The sequence below is a fragment of the Perca flavescens genome, chromosome 8, assembly GCF_004354835.1.
Source record: "Perca flavescens isolate YP-PL-M2 chromosome 8, PFLA_1.0, whole genome shotgun sequence".
Lineage (NCBI taxonomy): Eukaryota > Metazoa > Chordata > Actinopteri > Perciformes > Percidae > Perca > Perca flavescens.
In genome coordinates this window covers 1563372-1589780 of record NC_041338.1, presented here as the reverse complement: position 1 = coordinate 1589780, position 26409 = coordinate 1563372, and the positions used below count along the sequence as shown (strand labels likewise).

The following is a 26409-nucleotide window of genomic DNA, read 5'->3' as shown; positions in this document are numbered from 1 at the left end:
GCAAAACCAACACTGACGCCAATGTTTCTCCGGCTGATTGGGTATTGACGTCTCGTTCTCTGAGACTAAGCTACTAATGTTACTATAGTAACTGCCAGCAGCAGGCGGAGTACACATGCTGACATCGGTTTACCACGGCACACGATTGTTAATCAGATATGAGGTTTGGGCGTGTTAGTTTAAACAGAGATTAGTTCTTCAACTGCAGCTAAAAACACTTGTGTACAGAGTTCGCTCTTGGCTCAAGACTCCAAAAACCAAAACGTAGCAATGTAATTGTAGCCATAGTCCTCATGAATCGACCGGAGTTGAAAATGCCAACACAAAGAAAATTTAAAGGAACACGCCAACTTATTGGGAATTTAGCTTATTCACCGTAACCCCCAGAGTAAGACAAGTTGATACATACCCTTCTCATCTCCGTGCGTGCTGTAACGCTGTCTGACGGCTCCAGCATTAGCTTAGCCCAGCACAGATCCTGCAGGTAACTGGTTCCAACTAGCCTACTGCTCCGAATTGTGACAAAAGTGACAAAATAACACCAACATGTTCCTATTTCCATGTTGTGATTTGTAGAGTCACAGCGTGTACAAAAAACAACATAACATGAGACACAGCCATTTTCTAACAGTAAACAAACCGGGAACTATATTCTCAGACAGGCTTGCTGCGAGCATATCACTCCGCCCAAATACTATATTCTTCCGCCTGAGAATATAGTTCCGGTTTGTTTACAGTTAGAAGACGGCTGTGTCTCATGTTACGTTGTTTTTTGTACACGCTGTGACTCTATAAATTGTAATTGTACATGATCCTGAGGACCCCCATGAAAACGAGATGCTGCATCTCATGCAGGGGTTGATCCTCTAATAAATGTTCATAAATAAAAAAATAAATAAATCACAACATGTAAATAGGAACATGTTGGTGTTATTTTGTCACTTATTTGGAGCAGTAGTATTGCTGGAACCATTCACCTGCATGTTCTGTGCTGGCCTGATGCCGCTGGAGCCGTCAGACAGCCTTACAGCATGCACGGAGATGAGAAGGGTATGTATCGACTTATCTAACTCTGGGGGTTACGGTGAATAAGCTAAATTCACAATAAGTCGGCGTGTTCCTTTAAGTTGAGGGACATCCGGCTGAAATGAGGGACATCCGGCAGAATTTCAGTCTGCACTGGAGCAATCCTGGAAATGAAATGTCGTTAATATAGACTATGGTGGGTCCCAGGCTTTTAGGGGAGACTTGGACTCATGCTACTTTATATTGTTATAATAGTTTGGACACTTTATGGAGACAAAAAAGCATACAGACGCTGTTTTCCCAAAAATGTTGCAACTTGACAATAGGCAGAAATGACATTTGGTGAAAGGGTTTTACTCTTAATAAACGTGGCCAGATCTGGTTGGCTAGGTGACTGATGGGGTTAAATCTTCACGCATACAGGAAAAGGCAAATAATAAAAGATTGATCTCCGAATTTATGAATCGATATCGGAGCATTCAAAGGAAGAGGTTTTAAACCCACATTTGTACACATTGTGCATATTCACACTTTTGTATAATTTTGCACTCAAAGTAAAAAATCTTACTATCATATCAAATGGAAACATTTATGTAATTTGTTTTGCAGCATTACTAATAACTTGAAAAGTGTAATAAAAGTTCTGGGTAATTTTTTGGACAAAACACTGTTTCCGTCTTTTATGTCCTCAATGAATCGCCGGTCAATTGATTGGCGGTACTTCTATGAACTGCAAAACATATTTTATAAGCGCTTAGTATGTTTTGTGTGCAAAAATCTTGATAAACGTAACTAAGGTGGTCAGATAAATGCAGTGTAGTAGAAGAAGAAAGTGGCATTAAAAGAAAATACTCAAGTAAGGTAAACCCCCCTTAGCCTCTTTGCTCTGTTTGCTAATTCTCTCTGCAGCTTACAGATTTTGGCCTTGCCCGGATTTCCTGCAGCTTCTCACGGGTTTCCAAGAAGGATGATGGAGAGGGAGGGGGGACGGTCAACTACATGCCACCGGAGGCGTTTGAATTATCGTACAAACCCAACCGAGCCTCTGATATCTACAGGTAAGAGCATCGAACCAGCACTTAAGACTGTTTTATTCATCATATAGTAAATAATAACACAGACAGACAGACAGAGACAGACAGACGGACCGACCGACTCACTCACACATGCTGTCGCACCAAATTTTAGATTAACAGACTTTACATGATCATACAGATCTAGTTTGGACTTTTGTTACAGGGAAATACAAATTGCTTGTAGTAACAATAGTAATAGTACAATTGAACATAAGCTAGTGTGATTAAACATATAGCAAGGGTCATTTATTAGCAGCAAGCACTTTTGAAGTGTCACTAAGGGTGTTCTCCCACCTGAACAGTTTGGTCCGTTTTAACCGAACCCCGGAGCGTATCATTGGATAGTCCGGTTCATTTGGGGAGATGTAAAAGCTTATAACTCTGGTCCGCTTGAAAAGGGGTCTCAGTTTGCTTGAAAGGGTACTAGAGTTCGTTTCACTTTAGGGGAGAACACGATCCAATCCAAATATAGAAAGTAAACCAAAACACATTATTTATAATTGATTACTCAATATGTAAGATTATGGTCAACATTTTAATTAAAAAAAATAATTTCTTCACTATAAAACTAATTTGGATACTCTGTTCAATAGACAAGCGACATTTTCGACCATGTGACATATCTTTACAATGTTTGGTGCACTTGAGAAAGTGCAGTGTGAACGCTAACTTCTCCTTTTCCTGGGAGCGGACGCTGGCGCGTTTTGGCTGCCGCTGCTCACCTGGCCTGCTGTATGTTTGTCTGCCTGACGCTGTTTGTGGATTTTTAGTCTATGCTTTCCACTGCTCATCCTATCGGACTTTAACGTGCATGGACGCTGTTCCAGACTGGATAATTAATTCCCCAAAGAGACTTTTTCTTACTCACCTACAAGCTTGGACAGCCCCAGGTGCACCATCTCCTCCAGCCTAACTCGGGCCCTCTAATATCCCTGATCAACAGATTATCCCTTGGCGTGAGGGTGTGTAAATCTCCCCTTCCTCACTGTTGTATGCTGAGTTTATCTGTTTGGGCAATTGGCTACCGAGGTTTTCTCGGAGCGGCCCGAGATTTATAGTGAATTAAAATGTGTCCCTTTCCGACTCTCGCCGTTTTATGGATAGTGTGGATTTTTATTCCTACCAGTGACGTTTTTATTGCATCACACCAGAGTATGACCTTATCGTACTCTGTCAAAGAACTCCGCGATTTAATGTCGCCATCCCTCCAGCTGCCCGCTAAGGTGTACAAGCTATGTACCGCCCCTGGCATCTCTTGCCAGCGACTTTGTTATGTGCATCGAGGAAGCCGTCGCAATTTCCTTACACGTTCCGGTAATTCCGATGGCACTATCCCCACAGTCGTCTCTATGCGGCCAGCTGGCTTCTCACCTAGGCATCACAGAAATGGAAGTGCTGACTACCGAAATTTTCTCCTGCTCTCCTCGCCTGCTCCCGAATTCCCAGTGACTCGGATTCCTGTTCACTTTGCTCCTCGTTCCATCTCTGCCAAGACTGTTCTCCCCCGTGGCGGAGTGGATTTGGCGTGTCTCCGTTCACTTCGTTTTGATGGACATGTCTCCACTAGATCAACTCGAACTTCGCCTGTTACATTTGCCCTTATTAATGCCCGTTCTTTAGCCAACAAGACATTTATCCTAAATGATGTCATCACATCTCATGAGCTGGAATTTCTCTTTGTGACTGAAACCTGGCTTAGTATTGGTGAATTTACTGATTTATGTCCTCCACAGTGGGGTTTCCTAAATTCCCTGAGGATCTCAGGTGTGGTGGTGGCCTAGCTACAGTCTTTAAGAATGTATTTAACTGCAAAATCCTTCCTGTAAATACCTTCACTTCTTTTGAAGTTCAACTGTTCTTACTTGTAAACTGTCTCCAACCCCCCCGTTATGTGCACTGGTGTACAGACCCCCCAAAGCTTCATACATGATTTCTCTGACCTCCTGTCTTCAATCTGACAAGATGCTAATTCTTGGTGACTTCAACATTCATGTCTGACGTCTTTTTAGCACTACTCAACTCTTGTAACCTGACCCAATCAGCATGCGGTCCCACTCGTGTCAAGGGCCACACACTGGACCTCGTCCTGTCATCGGGGATATCAATTGACAAATTTGAAATCACTAATGCTGCCATCTCTGATCACTTTCTGATTGAGTTTGAAGTTTCCAGGCCTTGCCCTCCCTCTGCCCCTCCCCTCTCTCACACTTTAACCCATTCCATTAACTCAGCTACAGCCTCTCATTTTTCTGACTCTTTTAGGCTTGCTCTCCCCCTTTGCTTCTCTGCCGACTTGTCACCATACACTAATATTGACAAGCTTGTCTCTATTTTTAACGTCGTGTACTGACACATTACAACATTAGATCAGATAGCCCCCTTAAAATTAAAATGTCTCAAGTCAAACACCTCAACCCCCTGGTTGAATAGCTCCACACAAGCTCTCCGTCAAGCCTGTAGACAGGCAGAATGGAAGTGGAAAAAAGATAAGCTTCAAGTCTCATGATATGTTTTCGCAACACCTGAAGGCCTACCAAGCCGCTGTCAAAAAGGCAACATCTAATTATTTTAGTGAGCTAACAGACCGAAAGTTCTTTTTAAAACTATTGATTCCTTTTTAAATCCGGCCAACTCCTTAACTTGTGAGGAGTTTGCTGATTATTATGATTTGATGTAAAATTGACCATATCAGATCCAATATCACTTCCCAGGGTTGAATTTCTGTTACTCCTCTGTCTTCCACTGACCTGTCTGAGATAGTTTCTCACCTAAAGCCTTAACGCTGCCCCTCTGATTTCATCCTCTCTAGACTCTTTAAAGAAGTGTTTGATGTCCTTTGTCCAATTGTGTTAGCTATAGTGAACTGCTCCTTGTATACTGGTGTTGTCCCCTCTGGTTTCAAGCATGCAGTGGTGCAACCACTGCTGAAGAAAACAAATTTTTACCCCAATGACCCTAGTAATTATAGACCCATCTCTAAATTATCTTTTTTTTCTAAAATCCTGGAAGATTTTGTTTTCCAGCAGATTTCTTCTTTCCTGAATAGTTTTAATACATTGGATACATTCCAATATGGCTCCAGAGTCCTCCACAGCACAGAATCTGCCCTACTCAAAGTTTATAATGACATCTTACTTACCATTGAGCATTGCTCCTCCTAAAAGACCTCAGCGCTGCTTTCAACACCATTGATCATGGCATTCTTATTGATCGCCTGGAAAATGGAGTTGGTCTTAAATCAATGGTTTAAATCCTACTTGACAGAAACTGGGTACTAAGTCCTCCTCTCCAGTGGGTATTAAATTTGACATCCCCCAAGGATCAGTTCTTGGCCCCATGTTATTCTCCCTATACATGCTGCCCCTTGGTTCTATCCTTGAAAAGCACAACTTAAATTATCACCTGCTATGCTGATGATACACAACTGTACTTACCCATCTCCCCTGGTTGCACTTCATCTATTAATACAATCTTTAGCTGTTTGGAGGACAATAAATCCTGGATGGCAGCAAACTTCCTCCAGTTGAATGACAAGAAAATTGAGGTGATTTTATTTGGATCCCCTACCTCTACAAAAAACCTGAGCAATGCCCTTGGCCATCAAATTTTCAGTGCAAGGTCAGAAACCTAGGTGTTCTCTTTGACAGCTTTCTTAATTTTAATAAACAAGTCAGCTCTGTTGTTAAAGGTAGTTTTAACCAGCTTAGAACAGTAGCTAAGCTGAAATCTATGTTATCTAGCAATTTTGAAACAATAATTCATGCTTTTATTACCTCATGTTTAGACTACTGCAACTCACTATACACAGGCCTAACCCAATATAATTTAAACAGACTCCAATTAGTCCAGAATGCTACTGCAAGACTCCTCACGGCCACCAAAAAGTATGACCATATAACTCCTGTTTTAGCTGAGCTTCATTGGTTGCCAGTGAAAATTCAGAATTGATTTTAAAGTTTTACTTTTTGTTTTTAAAGCACTCCATGGTCGAGCCCCACCGTATATTTCTGATCTCCTGTGTCACGGGTACAATGTTGGACTCAAATGCTCGACTCAACTCGGAATAGAAGTTTTTATAAGTTGCTGGATGGTTGACTGTATCGCCTGGCGGGACCGACGGCAGTCAACCAGCCCAGTCTGTAGATCCAGCCCTGGGACGAACCCTAACCCTAATATTAATAAATAAACAAACCAGGCAACGGTACAAATCCAATATCCTGAAGACGTGGTCGAACATAAAATAAAAACAGAAACCCTGGAAAACAAACACTGGAAAACAAACACTAGGAAACGCTGGAGAGTGATACACACGAGGAGTAACAACAATCTGGCAGGGAACAAGTGAACACAGGTGAGTATATATACAGGGGGAGGGGAAGACAACTAGACACAGGTGAATAACATTAGGGCGGAGACAGGTAATCAAAAACGGTGGGAAACAAACAAAGGCAGGAAGACAAGTGAAGTGAATGAAGACAAACAGTGGATTACAAAATAAAACAGGAAGTCCATGAAAACATGAAACCAACTAAAACAGAAACTTGACACAAGGACAAAACCATAACAGTACCCCTCCCACAAGGGACGACTACCAGACGGCCCTCAAAACAAAACCAAAAACGTCCAAAACAGGTCACGACCCACAAAACAACCCAAGAAGGATGCAGGAAGGACAAAAGGACAATGGGGCTAGGGAACTAAAGAAGGTGGGCAGCAGGGAACTGGGGACACCGGAGCTTGGGGACAGAAAGGCTGTGGTCAGCTAAGCCCGGGGTCCAGAACTGTGAACCACAGCGAATGTGGAAAGGCGAATTCTGGAGGCAGACCGGCGAAGGCTGACTCCCTCTGGAGGCCAGGCAGGTCGAGCAGGAGAAGGGGCAGCTGGGCTGGAGCCAGGCGACGAGTCAGCTGGGCTGGAGACAGGCGACAGGTCAGCTGGGCTGGAGCCAGCTGGGCTGGAGCCAGCTAGGCCGGGGTCCGCCAGCAAGGCAACAGGATCACTAACAGGCAACAAGGCAACAGGGTCAGGAGTTGGCAAATCTGCCAACAGGGTAACTGGAGCAGAAGTCGGCCGGACCACCGACAAAACACTGGGGACAGGAGTCTCTGGGAAGCTGGGTACCGGCAAAGTCTCTTGGGTGCCGAGGAACGGCACAGTCTCTTGGGTGCTGGGGACGGCACAGTTTCTTGGGCGCTGGGGACCGGCAAAGTCTCTGAAGTGCCGGCAACGGCACCGTCTCTGAGGTGTAGGGCAACGGCACCGTCTCTGAGGTGTCAAGAACCGGCACAGTCTCTGGGACCATGGTCAACGAAGGCACTGGGAGACCGGTCAGCTGAGGCTCTAGAAGACTGGTCAGCTCAGACTGTGGGAGAAAAGTCAGCGACGCAGCCCCTGGAGAACACTCGACGTAGACCCTGGGAGGTCAGTCGACGTAGACCCTGGACGGCTGGACGTCAGCGGAGATTTTGGAAGACTGCACGTCAGCGGAGGTTCTGGAAGGCTGCACGTCAGCGGAGATTTTGGAAGACTGCACGTCAGCGGAGGTTCTGGAAGGCTGCACGTCAGCGGAGGTTCTGGAAGGCTGCACGTCAGCGGAGATCCTGGAAGGCTGCACGTCAGTGGAGATCCTGGAAGGCTGCACGTCAGCGGAGGTTCTGGAAGGCTGCACGTCAGCGGAGATCCTGGAAGGCTGCACGTCAGTGGAGATCCTGGAAGGCTGCACGTCAGCGGAGATCCTGGAAGGCTGCACGTCAGCGGAGGTTCTGGAAGGCTGCACGTCAGCGGAGATCCTGGAAGGCTGCACGTCAGTGGAGATCCTGGAAGGCTGCACGTCAGCGGAGGTTCTGGAAAGCTGCACGTCAGCGGAGGTCCTGAAAAGCTGCACATCAGCTTGGACTCTGGGAAGCTGGACAGCATGGGCTCTAGGCCGCTGGACAACACGGGCTCGGGCCCGCTGGACAATATGGGCTTGGAACCACTGGCCAGTACGGGCTTAGGTCCGCTGAACAGCGCGGGCTCTGGTCCGCTGCACAGCATGAGCTCTGGTCCACTGCACTGCATCGGGACCCATCTCGACCACGTCCTCTCTTGTGGCCTCCACGGTTCCCAGGAAATATAGCCAGACGGGTCCGCTGAGGTTCTGGAAGCCTGCACGTTGCGGACTCGGGGCTGCTGTACACCATGGGCTTGGGATCGCTGGAAAGCGAGGACTCAGGACTGGAGAGAGGTTGACGCTGGCATCAGGAGCCATGTTGACCCTTACTCAGTCTATGGCCTCCACGAGTTCCAGGGAATATAGCTAGGCGGGTCCCTACAAAAGACTGCTTATTGTAGGGGTTGTCCGCAGAACAGGTAGCAGTAGAGCCGACAGACAGGAGTTCAGGGGAGATGTTAGCAGCTGTGCGGGACCTTTCTCCTCCAGCTAGAAAGCTGGCTGCTTTGGCCTCCTCAGTCCGTCTAGCACACATAGCAGCATATTGGAATAAAGTCACAAAAGAGTGTGGCTCTCCTCCAGGTTGAGAAATGACACGACTAGGAAATATAGTCAAATGGGCAGGCTGGGTGACGAAAAAAGAACCTGTAGCCATAATGCTAGCAGGCCGAGAAATATGCTTACATGAATCAAACCTATTAGCAGTTGGAGGAGTAGGAGTGGAAATGAAGCGTATTGACCAATGAGGAATAGAGTCCTTTAACCAAGGATTCTCCGACACCTTCTCACGAGCTTCCAACAAAAATCTCTCCGTTTGGTACTCACTGGTAGCCTTCCACATGGCCTTTAGCTCCACCAAGTCACAAAGAGACACAGAGTTCATCCGAAATAATCTCCGCTGGATCCATACTGGAGTCGGCTGAGTCCATCTTGGCCAGATTGTACTCTTACGGGTACAATGTCGAACTCAAATGCTCGACTCAACTCGGAGTAGAAGGTAAGTTTGGAAACACTGGAAAACAAACACTAGGAAACGCTGGAGAGTGAGACACACAAGGAGTAACAACAATCTGGCAGGGAACAAGTGAACACAGGTGAGTATATATACAGGGGATGGGAAGACAACTAGACACAGGTGAATAACATTAGGGCGAAGACAGGTAATCAAAAACGGTGGGAAACAAACAAAGGCAGGAAGACAAGTGAAGTGAATGAAGACAAACAGTGGATTACAAAAGTCCATGAAAAAAGAAAACATGAAACCAACAAAAACAGAAACTTGACACAAGGACAAAACCATGACATCCTGTCCACTTACTTTGCTGCCAGAGCACTCAGGTCCACAACCCAACAACTCCTTGTCATCCCCAGACACGCCTAAAAACTTGATCCAGCCTTTTCTGTAGTAGCCCCCAAACTGTAGTAGCCCAGTTTTTAAATCAAACCTGAAGATGCTTTTACTCTCTTGCTTTTAACTCCCTTTAATTCCTTTTTTTTTTAAAGATTCAGAGCAATGAACTAAACTCAACTTTTTCTTCTTCTTCTTTTTGTATTTGCAAATTTTGTTCCATTGTTGTTTTATTCTATGTTAGAATATTAATTACCTTTGCCTAACTATATTCATGGAATCTTGCACACTTGATTATGTATCTTTAAGGCATACTGTTTTTGCCTTCCCTGCTCTACCTGTAAAGCACTTTGGGTCAAGTGTTGTTCGTTTAAATGTGCTATACAAATTAAATGACTTGACTTGACTAACTGAACCATATAAAAACTGTGACTTCTGTGTTGCAACTTTACCCCAAATCGTTTGGAATATAGGGGTAAGGCATACACTTTATATACTTATGCACACTTGTTTAACACAGGTTCAGTCTCAACAGGAAGTTATTGATAATAATAATAATCACATATCATGGCGGCCTGTGCAGCAGCACGGCGTGCTGTGGGAGAGTTTACACGAGAGTTTACTCGAATTAAACCGGAGATTTACCATAATGAAGATGGTAGAGTCATAGTCGAGGATGAGTTGCTGAACTTTATTATGATCAAAATGCGAACACTAAGTCACGATGATATTGTGTCGATAGTAACGAGCAGTTTCAACCCCCGTCTCATTTAAACACATCGATGTGTCTGTGCTCCTCGGGAATATGCAGCAAATCAATGTTGACATTGACTACTTAAAAAGAACTATGGGAACTCAGGTAGCTGCTTGTGAAACATTGTGGGAGGTTTCTGTTAAACTCGACAGCCTGCCTCTCTGCTGTGGAGATACAACCAGGCCTAGTGCGACAGGTCTTCCCCCGACTGTGATTGGAGAAGCCGCTGGGTCCTGATCCTGCCTCCTGCATTCCCTCTGGGGTTAATGGATGGTTGACTGTATCGCCTGGCGGGACCGACGGCAGTCAACCAGCCCAGTTTGTAGATCCAGCCCTGGGACGAATGCAGACCCCCCCATGGAGCAGAGTGGTAAAGGACGGGTGCCGACTGAAGCAGGTACGACTGAAGCAGGTATCTGAGAACCCTGCCCATCGAATCCCTACACCTCGTACTGTAAAAACTTCAGCGGGTTGTACCCACAGCTTTGGCCCGCTGGGTCTTTTGTCCGACGCTACTATGAGCTTCGTCGCCCTAGAGGAGCAGACGGAGGTCCGTCTGATCCAGAGGACGCCCCTCGCTCTCGAGATGAGGGGCTGCTGCACGGTAACGATGCTGGGGTACCTATTGCATGTGTGGGCGAGGACGGGATGAAGGCCAGCTGCTCTGTTGGGAGCAGCTAAACACATTGAATGCGTGTTGTTTCATACAACACGCGCAGGTTGCAAGTAGGACACACTGCTACTGATAGATCAAGACGTCTGGTTGACACAATGCTGGACGAATGTGATATTCTGTGCCTGTAAGAAACCTGGCTGGCGAAACAAGATCTAGATAAGTTGAACACTATACATATGAACATCCATGGGGCTGGAGAGTCCACTACCGACCTCAGTATGAGGCTGGTTCGAGGTAGGATAGCTGGTGGTGTAGCTATATTGTGGAACATCAAATATGACTCAATGGTGAAGGTGGTGCGTCTAAATGTTGACTGGGCCATTGGACTAGAGTGTAACTGTAATGAAAAGAAATTTACTATTTTAAATGTGTATACACCATATGAATCATATGAACATGAGGATGAATTTCTGAACAGGGTAGCTTTTATTCATTTATTCATAGAGGATAACAGCTCATCCTGTGTCATGGGTGATTTTAATGCTGACATGTCTGATAGCAAATACTTATTTGCAGTACACCTGCAGCAGTTCTGTAATGACTCTAAATTAATTTTATCGAGTAAAGCTCTGTTGCCTGACACAAGTTTTACCTACGTTAGTGAAGCGTGGCACACAACATCTTGGCTGGACCATATTGTGACCACAGCTGATGCTCATGCCTCACTGAGAAATGTGGAGATTTGTTATGAACTTGCCACCTCTGATCACATACCGATTGCTGCACTGATAAATGTTGAGAATGTTCCCCTGCTGTCCAGAAACAATGATACTGCTTCTTCAAGTAAACTGGACTGGTCAAAACTGAGCAAAGAGGTGGTGGCTGGATACTCACTGCGAACGGAAAGTCTTTTAAATAATATTGCCCTGCCTCATGAGGCCCTAATGTGTTCAGATATGAATTGTAAGGATGTGCAACATCTCTGTGCCATGTATGATGTTATTGTGAAATGTCTTAATGATTCCAGTGAACCCTTTTGTAAAAGTAAATATAAGGTACTTAACATCAGACCTGGGTGGAATGAGTTTGTGGCTGAGCAGTATGCTGAGGCAAGAGAGGCCTTTATAGACTCTGGTCAGAGGCAGGTAGGCCTAGACATGGGGTATTGCTGGATAGGAAAAAATTGACAAATGCTAAAGTATGCACTCCGTTTTATTATTATTTATTATTACTGTCTATTATTATTAACACGATGAGAGCAGACTCGCTACAGAACAACCTTAGCTACGGAATAGCAGAATAACAGAATAACAACCTTACTGACTTATGGCAAGAGGTCAAAGTAATGAATAATAATAAAACAACCTTACCGGCAGATATTGAAGGGGTTGGTATCCCCGAGAAAATATAGTTGAGCTTTGGTGTAAGCACTACAGTGACCTTTTTAATTGTCTTAAAAGTAAATCAGTTGGAATCAATCATGAACATATTGATTTCTCAGCAGATATGATAATTAGGGCAGCAGATATTTATGATGCCATTCATATGTTGGATAATAACAAAGCATGCAGTATGGGCTGCATTACTGCAGAACATCTAAAATATGCCAGCCATAAGCTCTGCCCTCTGCTCTCCATATGCTTTAATGGTTGTCTGGTTTATGGTGTCCTGCCAAATGTGATTATGTCTGTAATGTTAGTACCTGTGCTTAAAGACAAGGCTGGTAAGCTCAATAGTATTGACAATTATCGACCAATTGCATTAGCCAGTATCTTGTCAAAAGTACTGGAGAGAATACTGTTAACAAAGCTAGAAATGTATGTCCTTACTCCTGACATACAGTTTGGGTTCAAAAGAAAACATGGAACTGACCTGTGTATCTTAAAGAGATTGTGTCCAGGTACACAGGCCTAAATTCATCTGTATTCCTATGCTTTATTGATGCGTCAAAGGCATTTGATAGAATTAATCATGAACGATTGTTTGTAAAATTGCTAGATAGAGGTGCCCCTACATTTTTAGTGAGAATTTTAGCATTTTGGTATGCCCACCAAGCGTTTCAGGTTAAATGGGATAATGTTGTATCTGCTCCGTTCTGTGTTAGTAACAGAGTGTGGCAAGGAGGAATTCTGTCTCCTATTTTATTTAATATTTATATGGATGAATTATCAAATCAGCTAAATAGGTTAAAAACCGGCTGTCTTGTGCACAACACTATTGTTAATCATCTTATGTATGCGGACGATCTGGTCCTGCTCTGTCCATATAGTGCTGGGCTGCAGCAGATGCTGACGGTGTGCTCTCAGTACGGCCTTGATTATGACATAAAGTATAATGCTAAGAAAAGTCACATAATGATAGTTAGACAGGAAATCAATTTTTCCGACCTTTTATCTGGCTGATAGTCCTCTTGCGAGGAAATTAAATATTTAGGACATGTCATATCTGATGACTGGACGGATGACAAAGACCTCTACTGACAGCGTTGTAAAATTTACTCTCAAGCTAACATGCTTATAAGGAGGTTCTCTATGTGCTCTGACTCTGTGAAGTGCTCTCTGTTTAGAACCTACATCACACCGCTATATACAGCTCAATTGTGGTCTAACTATAAGAAAAAGAGTATGCAGAGGCTCAAGGAAGCATACAATGATGCAATGAGGCTGCTGCTCCGTGTCCCAAGGTGGCATAGTGCCAGCCATTTGTTTGTGTCCACTAGAGTGCCAACCTGTGAGGCACTCTTAAGACAACTGATGTTTAGTTTCATGTGTCACCTGGACAAGTCAGACAACCACATAATTGAAGCTCTAGTCAGCCCTGTGAAAAGCTGTTATAGATACACTTCTAGGTTAATCTAGTTATTGTGAATTTAGCTTATTCACCGTAACCCCCAGAGTTAGACAAGTAGATACATATCCTTCTCATCTCCGTGCATGCTATAATGCTGTCTGACGGCTCATCAGCCCATCACAGAACATGCAGGTGAATGGTTCCAGTAATCCTACTGCTCCAAATAAGTGACAAAATAACGGCAACATGTTCCTATTTACATGTTGTGATTTATAGAGTGACAGCATGTACAAAAAACAACGTAACATGAGACACAGCCGTCTTCTAACCGTAAACAAACCAGGAACTATATTCTTAGGTGGAAGAATATAGTACTTGGGCGGAGTGATATGCTCGCAGCAAGCCTGTCTGAGAATATAGTTCCCGGTTTGTTTACTGTTAGAAGATGGCTGTGTCTCATGTTACCTTGTTTTTTGTACACGCTGTGACTCTACAAATCACAACATGTAAATAGGAACATGTTGGCGTTATTTTGTTACTTTTGTCACAATTCGGAGCAGTAGGCTAGTTGGAACCAGTTACCTGCAGGATCTATGCTAGGCTAAGCTAATGCTGGAACCGTCAGGCAGCGTTACAGCACGCACGGAGATGAGAAGGGTATGTATCGACTTGTCTTACTCTGGGGGTTACGGTGAATAAGCTAAATTCCCAATAAGTTGGCGTGTTCCTTTAAGACAGCATTGGTGCAATAGCCTGTATATTCTATAGGTTAATATGCAATTTTTATGTATTATTTTATATCCTGTAGGCTAATATGCAATTATGTATTTTTATATCTCTTTTTTATACTATGTATATTGTATTATGTGTTATATGGACCTGTGTCTGCAATAAAGTTTATATAAAATATCAGTGGCATAGTCCTTTAAAGTAGGGTGGTTGGTTATGATGGGTAGGACATATAACAATGGACTACTCCCTCTATGAATGTAGTTCAAGTAGGGTAGTTCATTATTACAGGCATGAAATATCTATCAGAATGGAATACTTCCTCTATAAATGTAGTTAAAAGTAAGGTAGCTCATTCTGTCATGTGGAACATATCTATCAGAACGGAGTACTTCCTCTATAAATGTAGTTAAAAGTAAGGAAGCTCATTCTGTCAAGTAGGAAATATCTATCAAAATGGACTACTTCATCTATAAATGTAGTTAAAAGTAATGTAGCTCATTCTGTCAGGTAGGAAATATCTATCAGAATGAACTATTCCTCTATAGATGTAGTGAAAGTAGGGTAATTCATTATGAGAGGTAGGGAATATTTATCAGAATGGACTACTTCATCTATAAATGTAGTTAAAGTAGGGGTAGTTCATCATGACATATAGGAACTATCTATCAGAATGGCCTACTTCCTCTAAAAATGTAGATCATTGTGTCAGGTGGAAAATATATTGGACTACTTTCTCAATAAATGTAGTTAACAGGTGGGGGAATTGTTTCCAGGGAAGAGTGTACTGAGGTACTCTGACTCCCCTCTGAACAGGACTAACATTCTGGGACAAATTTTATTGTTGTCATTGAATGTTCTAATGCTCATACGAGCATCAACTTACAAATGAAAACAAACTCAAGCCATCAATCAACCAGGTTGTGATTGTAATAATATGAATAGTAATGTACTGTAACTCTCTCTGTCTGTCTTTCAGTTATGGTATACTCCTATGGTCCATTGTCACAGGGAAACAACCATATGGAAGTAAGTGTCTGCCGTGTCTTTAGTAGGGCTGTATTGGTACGTGTATTCGTTCCGAACCATTTTGGTACAGGATGTTCGGATTGGTATGTGACATTGGTTTGGTGTGCCCTATGACCCAAACATGTCATAAAAGTATATTTATGATATCACTTCTGAATGGAGATGTTAAGATACTAGCTAAGCTTCTTGCTATTAGGCTGGATACTGTTATGATGGACATAATATCGTCAGATCAGATGGGCTTTATTAGGGGGCGCCATTCTTTTTCTAATATACGCAAGCTCCTCAGTGTCGTTCACTCTCCCGCATCCTGGGAGATTCCCAAGGTGGTGGTCTCCCTGGATGCTGAAAAAGCATTTGATCAGGTTGCGTGGCCCTATTTATTTGCGGTATTGGGAAGATTTGGATTTGGGCCCAAACTTATATCTTGGATACAGCCATTATATGCATCACCTAAAGCAGGCGTAATTACTAACAAATTGTGTTCTAAGTCCTTCTCACTGTCTAGGGGTACCCGGCAAGGTTGTCCCCTTAGTCCACTTCTCTTTGCTTTAGCTATTGAACCTCTCTCCATTATGCTGAAAACCTTACATCGCTTTAAGGGAATCTACAGAAAACAGTTAGAACATAGTGTCCTTATATGCGGACAACTTATTGCTTTACATCTCAGACCCAGTGTTATCTGCCTCTGACATCGTGAATATGCTACACAGATTTGGCAGGTTTTCAGGATATAAATAAAAAATTTTAAAGAGTGAATGTTTTCCAATCAACAACTAACTCCCCTGATAAATAATCTTAAATATGACCTTCAGAAGTGGAGTGTTCTGAACCTATCCCTAGCAGGCAAAATAGCATGTTTTAAAATGAACATATTGCCAAGGTTTTTATATCTCTTTCAGAGTATTCCAGTCTTCCTCCCAAAGTCATTCTTCAGACTTGTTGATAAACTGCTGTCTTCATTCTTGTGGGGTAACAAACATCCTAGAATTTGTAAGATATTCCTTCAGAGGCATAAAACAGAGGGAGGTATGGCCCTGCCCAATCTGATGTATTATTATTGAGCAGCAAACCTACAAAAAATAGTTTATTGGATTCAAAGACCGGAGGCTGATTGGTGCCAACCAGAAATTGATGCGTGTATATCATCATCACTCTCTACATTAGTTACCTCAAAGCTTGCCCTCTCTCCTATACAATACTCCTCATGTCCTATTGTAATCTCCACCTTAAAAATTTGGTCACAATTTAGACAAAATTTCAATCTGACAGACTTCTCTCTTTATAGTCCCATCTGCAATAATCATGTCTTTCTCCCAGCCAAATTAGATCCTGTCTTTGTCCAGTGGCAGAGGGCAGGATTAAGTAAATTCAGTGATCTATACATAGATGGAATTTTCGTTACATTTGATGCTCTTTCCTCCAAATTTAACGTACAGCGCTCTAACCTGTTCCGCTATCTTCAGATTCGCCAGTTTGTTTGTACCAATAGCCCATGCTTTCCTAATTTACCTCCAAAAAAAGGAATAGATATCATTCTGCAAACTCCCATGCGCCATAGAGGTCTCATCTCAAAAATCTATAATAGTATCACACCACTCAATAAAGTATTGCTCGATAAGATTAGAGCAGATTGGGTGGAACAACTTGGAATAAATATCTCAACCTGATGCAACCTGGGATGGTGTATTATATAGAGTAAATGGGTCCACCTCATGTGCCTGCCTTGGCTTGATTCAGTTCAAGGTTCTCCATCAAATCCATTATAGTAGAGTCAGACTTTCTAAGATATATTCTAATGTAAGTGAAACATGTGAACGTTGTCAGGTCGCTAAGGCCGACCTGGCCCATATGTTCTGGTCCTGTAATAAACTATATTATTTTTGGACTACAATATTTCAAACTTTATCTGAAGCTTTTAGCAGAGATATTCAACCCACTGCTGAAATATGCTGCTATTTTTGGAGTTCCAGGGGGGGTATATCAATGACAAATAAAATAAAAAATGTACTTGCTTTTTCAACTCTCCTGGCCCGGAGAAGAATCCTGTTGGAGTGGAAATCAGCACATCCACCCAAAGCCTCCTACTGGATGAAAGATCTGATCCTATTCATTAAGCTAGAAAAGATAAAATATTGCATTAGAGGGTCGACCAAAAAATTCCATGATACATGGGTCCCTCTACTATTTTATTTTGAGAAACTTGAAGTCCTCCCACAAAACTGAAAATTAAGCAGGAAAAAATCCTGTTGTGTTTGTGCTTGTGCCCCTTGGAGACTCAAGGACATCAGAAAACGTGTAGTGATAATCACAGAAGGCGTATAGCCTACTTGTACTGTCATGAATATCCACTTTTTCTCTTATTTATTATTTTGTTGTGTGTATATGTATGTATGTATGTACATGTATATATGGATATATATTTGTTTTTATTTTATTATTTTTGTTATTATTTCAATCTTTTATATTTTTATGCATGTAAAATTTTCAGTGTAATATTGGAGGTGTGCTTTTCGAGTTTATTCCCACTATTGAATTTTTTTTAATTATTTTTTATTTTCTTTTTGCACCGGCAGCATTGTGGGGATGGGTGGGGGGAAAGAAAATAAGAAAAATTATGTATGTTGAAAAAAGTATATTTATGTTGACTACTCGCACACACAGAACAGAAATTCTGAAGAGCGAGCTTCACCAAGAAAGGTTTTGGCAGTGCTCAGCTAGTTAAACTTGGTTTAAGCTGGAACCAAAAACAGACAGGCAAAAGGGAAAATCCAGAAATACTAGAAACACAACTAAGTGGAGGAAACTACAGACAATCTGACACTGAACAAGAGAATACTAACATGATTCATTTGGCTGAAGAGGAACAAGTGAAATACATTAGTGACTCAACAGGAAACAAAGCTAGAGAAAGAAAAATAAAACACTACAAAGTAATACAGGAAGTAAAGCATGTGAACATACAGAAGGAATGGATCTAGGAAAAGAAAATAGAGGACACGGAACAAAAGAACACGGTATGGAAACCATCAAAAATACCTCCTCTGCATGTTTAAAATATTACTATAGAGTGCCATCTCAAACTTTTATGTGCTTTTCAAGTTCACATTGTTTAGTCCAGTGTCAGACTTTGTGGTGAATCCTCTGTTGCTTTGAGGATTACCCATTAATGATTAGCCAGGTATCACCAATGACTTCCTAAATGGATATGTAGCACTTTGAGATCTCTGATGAAAAGCGCATTATAAATTAAATGTATTATTATTATGATTGTGATTCACAAATATTTGATATCATGGATTTGATATCAATAAGGTTATGGAAATTTCAGTTACAATGGCAATTTTGCTTGGATATAAAAGATATTCCCAGGAAATGTGTGTAAATGATGTAAATTGTAAGAAGCAACCCTCAAATATTTTTTACTTATACATCCATGGTGAAAAGACATGTATTGAAAGATTGATTTTCGGATATTATTAATCAATATCAGATAACTCACACAAAGATTGATTTTTAATGCTACAATGCAAGTACACATTTACATCAGTAGTTAGCATAGTTGTCCCATTTAGCAGGATTTTACCTGAACCTTAACATAAGCATCATTCCAGACCGTCTCTTCAGGTATTTCCGAGGTCTCACTAACCTCAATGCCACTCTGACAGCATTTTTAATCATTCCACCAATGTAGATGCGAAGCCTACCAGAGTGCAACTTCTCATCCCGGAGGGACAGCGTCCACTGCTGGACGATATCAGGGGCCAGGCTGCGGGGTTGGCAGAGTTGATAGGACTGATGAAGAGATGCTGGGACAATAAACCCAAAGAAAGGCCCCCTGCCCTTGGTGTGGAAACTTCTTCACTTTCTAAAACTGCATTGACACAGAATTATAATTGCTTGAGATGCCTCTAATGTCACACCTTTACTCTATATTGTGTACAACAGAGTGTACAACTGAGACAGAAGAACTGTATAAGATGCACAAACATGCAATTAATGACGCTGTCCATGAAGTGCTGAAGAAACTGGTGAGGAACAAATCTCTTCATAAGCGCTCAAGTCATGCTGAAAGACTGTAACATTTTGACACAATGCAACAAATCACTATTTTTGTCATTTTGTGTAACTGGCTTTTTCTCTCCTTTGCAGGACCAAAAGGAAGAAGCAGAAATGACAGAGTATAAAACAATCGAACCATTGAGCGCCGCCAGGGGACTAACGATTTGCCAATCAGCGTCATTGGCGGGACTAACACAGATGTCAAGATGTTGTCCAACATTTGTTTACATAGGTGGTATGTCGCTAACATCCTACTTTGTTTTTACTTCGCTCCAGTGGTGTACTGGCCACCTAGCATACTGTTAGCCTTTGCAATATTGATCCGGTGGACCATCAGAAAATATTTTTACGTTTTGCGTATGTGTTCCGGGACTGGGCTCTCTGGCCAATCACAACTAAGTTAGTTAAACTTGTGTTTTGTGTCATAGGCTCTGCTGAGCCCACTGCATCGCTCCTGTTGAAGCCAGGGTTTATGCTTGAGTGCTTTTTTTTCTACAACATGAATGCAAAAGCCACAATACAAATGCAAAAGCTACAACGGAATTAGCTTGAACGGAAGTGACCGTCTACGCAGCAGTGTCAGCTCAGTTTTTGGAATTTGTTTTGAAAATTATGGGGCTTCTTTGCACTTATGTAACATTTCACATGTTTTCATGTGCATTCATGAGGCATGTTGAATAGATTTCTTGAATATTACTGACATTGACACCTATAAAAACAATAATACTGAAAATAGTTAATGACTTAAAATGAATAGTATTTATTGAAAGTATTAAATAATATTGCAGAGGGATTGGATTTATTGCTCAGTGGAAACACAAAAGCCACATATCATTTTCCAGAAACCACAGAAAAAGGCATGCACTCCCTTCTTTTTATCATTACAAAAGTGAACCAGGGAGTCCTGTTCCACTTCCTCTTGCTACTGTACTTTCAGCTCATCATCCAAGTGGACAGCAACATTGATCTCCAGTTTGACCGAAGATGTGTCTATATCAGCTAGGCTTACCATGGTGGCCATCTCAACAAGAGAGCAAGAGACTCAAGACTCTTCTCCATGAGCCCCTTTTCTAGCTCCTCTGAGGAAGTGACCTCAAGAGAAGCCTCCTTCTTCTCCAGAAGTCCCTCTTTGACCTGAAGGTGAGCCTGGCTGGATGCACCAGTCTGCTCTTCATGGTCTAAATTCTGGACAACAGAGTCCTGATCCAGGGTTTTCTCTTCCCTGTATGTGTCCTCTGTCGCATTATTCGGCATATTGTCCACCTCTTCAATCTGAGAGACTTGTGGAAAAGACTCCCTCTTCTCCAGAAGTCCTTCTTCCAGCTGAATGTCAGCCTGGCTGGATACACCAATCTCCACTTCATGGTCCATATCCTGGACGCCTGGAAGGAAGGTTTGTACATCCCTCTCTGCTTCTGGGTGGATGACTAAAACAAACATCTGAAGGCCCTCCAGTGGGACCTTCCTGCTGAACATCTGGGAAAGATGCTTTTCTTTGTCCAGCTCTTCCAGGAGCTCTTGTTCCATCTGACTGGGACAGAAGTGTCTTGCTGTGGTCCAGGCCTGTCAACACCACTCTTTGGTTAGTCTCACAAGGATTGTAGCTGACTCATTTTAAACTATTTAACATTTGAATATCGCTTTAAAGTCTGAAGATCCAGTAAATTTTACTCACCAGTTCAGCCATGAACAGATGATCAATCCCGGTCCTCTCCATTATTTCCCGAAACCTGTAAACATAGAAAGATTGAACACATTCAGAAAATAGCTCTAATGTAATTTTTCATATGAGTCACATCAATCATCAGTTTGACTCACTCTTTCAGGAAGCTTCTTCCTGTCAGCAGCCAGATCTTTATGTCACTGACAGATAAATAATCAGGAAGTTGATCCTGCTGCTCCATGAGCAGAAACTGCCTCAGCATCATTTTCTGTGCAGCAGTTTGAAGCAGCTCACAGAAACACCATATTATACAGTACAATGTAATACAATGTAACATGAATATGAACAGTGTATCTTTACATTTATAGTAACTTACTTCTGCTTTGTAGCGGTGTCACTCTTCTTCTGAGAAAGTAGACAGTCTCATTTTTTGGACTTGAACATAAAGTGGGTGTCCATTTTTAAGAGAAGTCAAGTTTAAAATGAGCGAAATTCCAGTAAGCTATGGCAACAAGGGCCAGTAGACATTTTGGAACAAAACCAATTACAACTACCAACGGTCATACTCCTTAGAACCTTAACCATTGTGGTGTCATGAGTTATATTGTCAAAATTAGAAAAATAAAAGCTTAAATCCCTAGCTAGGTTAGCAGAATGGTAAACTCCATTCGCTGTTGTATAGAAAAAACAAAATGCACAAAATGAAATCCTATTGTAAATCCATGTGCACAGTTTACAATTTTGTGGGCACAGTTTACAAAGCACAGTTAATAAACTTTGAGCAGAGATTTGGAAATGCTCTTTATTTTCTGAGCTGACACCGCTGCGCAGATGTTCATCATGTTTTGTTTTCATGCTTTTGTGTTTGTATTGTGTCTTTTGCATTTGTGTTGTGGCTTTTGTACTTGTGTTGTAGCGCTTGCATTTCTGTTGAACCGTCTCGGCCACTGTGTCAATATGAGCATTAATATTACAGAATTCCAGCCGTATTGAACAATGACCAGACATATGTTTTATGTTTTTATAATGGTCTAAACTAACACTAGCAAACACACACTAGAAATAAGGCTGGAATGCTGGCACAAAGGACAAGACGTTCTGGCGACTGACTAGAAAAAGGGTGAGTATTTATACACTGGGGCCAGGTAGACAATTAGATATAAGTGAAACACATTAGGGCGGGAACAGGTGTAATCACACATGGTGGGAAAGCAAACAAATACTGTAAGTAAAGGGATCTGGAACGAGACAAGACAGTAAGTAACAAAAAAAAACAGAAAGTGCCAAAATATAACTGAAAAAGACGAGAAACAAAAACATGACCTAAGACGATGAGCTACAGATGATACAGTGTCTCTGTCAATGACGGAAAATATTTGGTTTACACATTACTGATTTAAAATACTATTAATTCATTCATTCATTTATTTGGCATATTTCCAACAGACATTTTAACCTTTGATAATTTCATCTGCCAGACAACTACACATGCTACCGGCAAAAACCTGGTACATGACGGCTAACGTAAACCATGGTTGTGACTGTAAAATTATATATAAATAGTTTTGAGTGAAATGACTTGTTTCACTATCAGAATGTTAATAATTAGGTCAGATAACATTTGGAAAGCCTAGAAGAGCTGTCCGATTCAATTCCCCATTCAACAATTTATCAGGTGTTGCAGCTGAGGGATACTAAGTAACTTTCCAATATTTACACTATTCAGGACCTAGTTCTAAAATGAGTTCAATAGATTTAATGACTCACATTCACTGTAAAAACCCCTCATTGATTTTATTGTTTTATTCATTCAGAGACTCTTGACTCTTCTTCAAAGTGCCAGCGAAAACTCAAATCCAACCTACAAAAAAGGTTCTACTGCGTGTTTGAGGGGATTGCTAAAGCAGGAAACTCAACAGTTCTGAATCAGATGTACACACGGCTCTACATCAGAAAGGGAGGGACTACAGAGGTCAATGATGAACATGAGGCCAGACAAATTGAAACAGCATCTTGGAAACCAGACAGAACAGAAACAACAATCAGACAAGAAGACATCTTTAAAGCCTCAACTGGAAGCGATGAACCGATCAGGACAGTAATGACAACAGGAGTGGCGGGCATCGGGAAAACAGTCTTAACACAGAAGTTCACTCTGGACTGGGCTGAAGACAAAGCCAATCAGGACATCCAGTTCACATTTCCATTCACTTTCAAAGAGCTGAATGTGCTGAAAGAGAAAAAGTACAGCTTGGTGGAACTTGTTCATCACTTCTTCAGTATGACAAAAGAAGCAGGAATCTGCAGCTTTGAAGAGTTCCAGGTTTTGTTCATCTTTGACGGTCTGGATGAGTGTAGATTTCCTCTGGACTTCCTCAACACCGAGATCCTGACTGATGTTACAGAGTCCACCTCAGTGGGTGTGCTGCTGACAAACCTCATCAGAGGGAAGCTGCTTCCATCTGCTCGCCTCTGGATAACCACACGACCTGCCGCAGCCAATCAGATCCCTCCTGAGTGTGTTGACATAGTGACCGAGGTCAGAGGGTTCGCTGACCAACAGAAGGAGGAGTACTTCAGGAAGAGATTCAGAGATGAGGAGCAGGCCAGCAGAATTGTCTCCCACATCAAGACATCACGAAGCCTCCACATCATGTGCCACATCCCAGTCTTCTGCTGGATCACTGCTACAGTTCTGGAGGATGAGTTGAAGACCAGAGAGGAAGGAGAGCTGCCCAAGACCCTGACTGAGATGTATATCCACTTCCTGGTGGTTCAGTCCAAACGGAAGAAGGTCAAGTATGATGGAGGAGCTGAGACAGATCCACACTGGAGTCCAGAGAGCAGGAAGATGATTGAGTCTCTGGGAAAACTGGCTTTTGAGCAGCTGCAGAAAGGCAACCTGATATTCTATGAATCAGACCTGACAGAGTGTAGCATCGATATCAGAGCAGCCTCAGTGTACTCAGGAGTGTTCACACAGATTTTTAAAGAGGAGAGAGGACTGTACCAGGACAAGGTGTTCACCTTCATCCATCTGAGTGTTCAGGAGTTTCTGGCAGCTCTTCATGTCCATCTGACATTCACGAACTCTGGTGTCAATCTGCTGCTAAAAGCAAAATGGTGGTCTAATCCATTTAAAGACAGATCTAAACCGACACATCTCTACCAGAGTGCCGTGGACATGGCCTTACAGAGTCCAAATGGACACCTGGACTTGTTCCTCCGCTTCCTCCTGGGTCTTTCACTGGAGACCAATCAGACTCTCCTACGAGGTCTGATGACACAGAGAGGAAGTACTTCACAGACAAATCAGGAAACAGTCCAATACATCAAGAAGAAGATCAATGAGAAACTATCTCCAGAGAGAAGCATCAATCTGTTTCACTGTCTAAATGAACTGAATGATCATTCTCTGGTGGAGGAGATCCAACAGTACCTCAGTTTAGGAAGTCTCTCCACAGATAAACTTTCTTCTGCTCAGTGGTCAGCTCTGGTCTTCATCTTACTGTCATCAGAAAAAGATTTGGACGTGTTTGACCTGAATCAATACTCTGCTTCAGAGGAGGCTCTTCTGAGGCTGCTACCCGTGGTCAAAGCCTCCAACAAAGCTCTGTAGGTGGATATAAGTATCTGAACAATTTAAAATACTCCTAATTTTATACATAACATATTAAATATATTTGTTTGTGTTTGTTGCTAATCCTTCCCCAGGTTAACTAGCTGTAACATCTCAGAGAGAAGCTGTGAAGCTCTGTCCTCAGTTCTCAGCTCCCAGTCCCCTAGTCTGAGAGAGCTAGACCTTAGTAACAACGACCTGCAGGATTCGGGAGTGAAGCTGCTGTCTACTGGACTGGAGAATCAACTCTGTACACTTGAAAATCTCAGGTCAGTATTAAGCCAATTACACATGATCTATCTTAAAAACAGGGTGCAACAAAAAACAGGTAAAATCAGATTAACTTTTATGACCAGTAGTTTCTATTACTTAGATATCTGTTAAGGATGACTGACCAATACAAACATGCACAGATAAACACAAAAACGCTAATCATTATGCAGAGAAAATTAAAAGATTGTATAATTGAAAACATGGCTCTCAATCACATTACAGTTTTTTTCAATTGCTAACACACTACAATGACATGCATAGCACAATTCTGCTTTACACACATTTTGCAATTCAAAATGGCTCTTTTTAAATGCACTGAACACAGTTCTCTGCATAAGACACAACAATCTGACATAAAGTCACTTGTTTGCCATTTCAAAACACTGCCATTCAAAATGACACTACATGAGCTAACTGGCCAATATATGTGCCACCTGGCCAAACACCTCAATGGTTAATTGTTACCACTTCAATCAGGAAGTAAGCACTATGAAAAGACCACAGGTGAGCACCTTTTCTTTTCTATATATTCTTTCTGCACATTTTTTCTGCAATTTTCTTTTTCAGTTTACTGTTTTTGGGAGCATATTTTTGTTCAGTCCAATGTAAATATATCTGCTGTGCATATGTTGCACTGAGTTGTTTGGTGAAAAAGAAAAAAATAAATGTTTCAACAGCATGTGTGGGTATCTGCAAATATTTCTGTGCATGTGAACAATCTGAAGAATGTTCTACAATTTGAACTATTTTAGTATTATGGCAAAGCATACTAAAGATGAGAGTGCTTTTCATTATGCCCAACAGTGTGTAATAGGTTAGACAAAAATCTGGTAATATGAATGAAGTGTGTGCCATTTGGTGCAAACGTTTGATTTTGATAATGATATATGTAGTTTTGGTTGTAGTGGTTCATTTTGCAGGATATATGAGGTATTTTGCAGTTTGGGTGTGTGGTTTTGTGAATTGTGTTAAGTATTTTGATAAAACCAGCCTAGTTTGCAAAATTGTGTTTTAGCAATTGGAAAAACTGTAACATGTTGTCAAATGTGTACATTTCTTTCTTTTCAGGTTAACTGGCTGTAACCTCTCAGAGTGCAGCTGTGCAGCTCTGTCCTCAGTTCTCAGCACCCAGTCCTCTAGTCTGAGAGCGTTAGACCTGAGTAACAACGACCTGCACGATTCAGGAGTGAAGCTACTGTCTGCTGGACTTCATAGTCCATACTGTACATTGGAAAATCTCAGGTCAGTATTAAGCCAATTATACATGATCTATCTTAAAAATAGGGTGCAACAAAACACAGGTAAAATCAGATTAACTTTTATGACCAGTAGTTTCTATTACTTAGATATCTGTTAAGGATGACTGACCAATACAAACATGCACAGATAAACACAAAAACGCTAATCATTATGCAAAGAAAATTAAAAGATTGTATAATTGAAAACATGGCTCTCAATCACATTACAGTTTTTTTCAATTACTAACACACT

The 26409-nt window shown here is 41.9% G+C and overlaps 1 protein-coding gene across 1 annotated transcript in view; it reads left to right on the top strand.

Moving 5' to 3' along the window:
• The window catches only part of LOC114559596 (protein NLRC3-like), a 36138-nt gene that overhangs the window by 5832 nt on the left and 3897 nt on the right, over positions 1–26409 (top strand). Inside the window, exons 5-12 of the mRNA XM_028584339.1 lie at positions 1936–2084; positions 15252–15301; positions 18996–19148; positions 19250–19332; positions 19454–19598; positions 22841–24641; positions 24741–24914; positions 25987–26160. Of these exons, the coding sequence (XP_028440140.1) occupies positions 1936–2084; positions 15252–15301; positions 18996–19148; positions 19250–19332; positions 19454–19598; positions 22841–24641; positions 24741–24914; positions 25987–26160 (2729 nt within the window). The remainder of the gene's footprint in view (positions 1–1935; positions 2085–15251; positions 15302–18995; positions 19149–19249; positions 19333–19453; positions 19599–22840; positions 24642–24740; positions 24915–25986; positions 26161–26409) is intronic.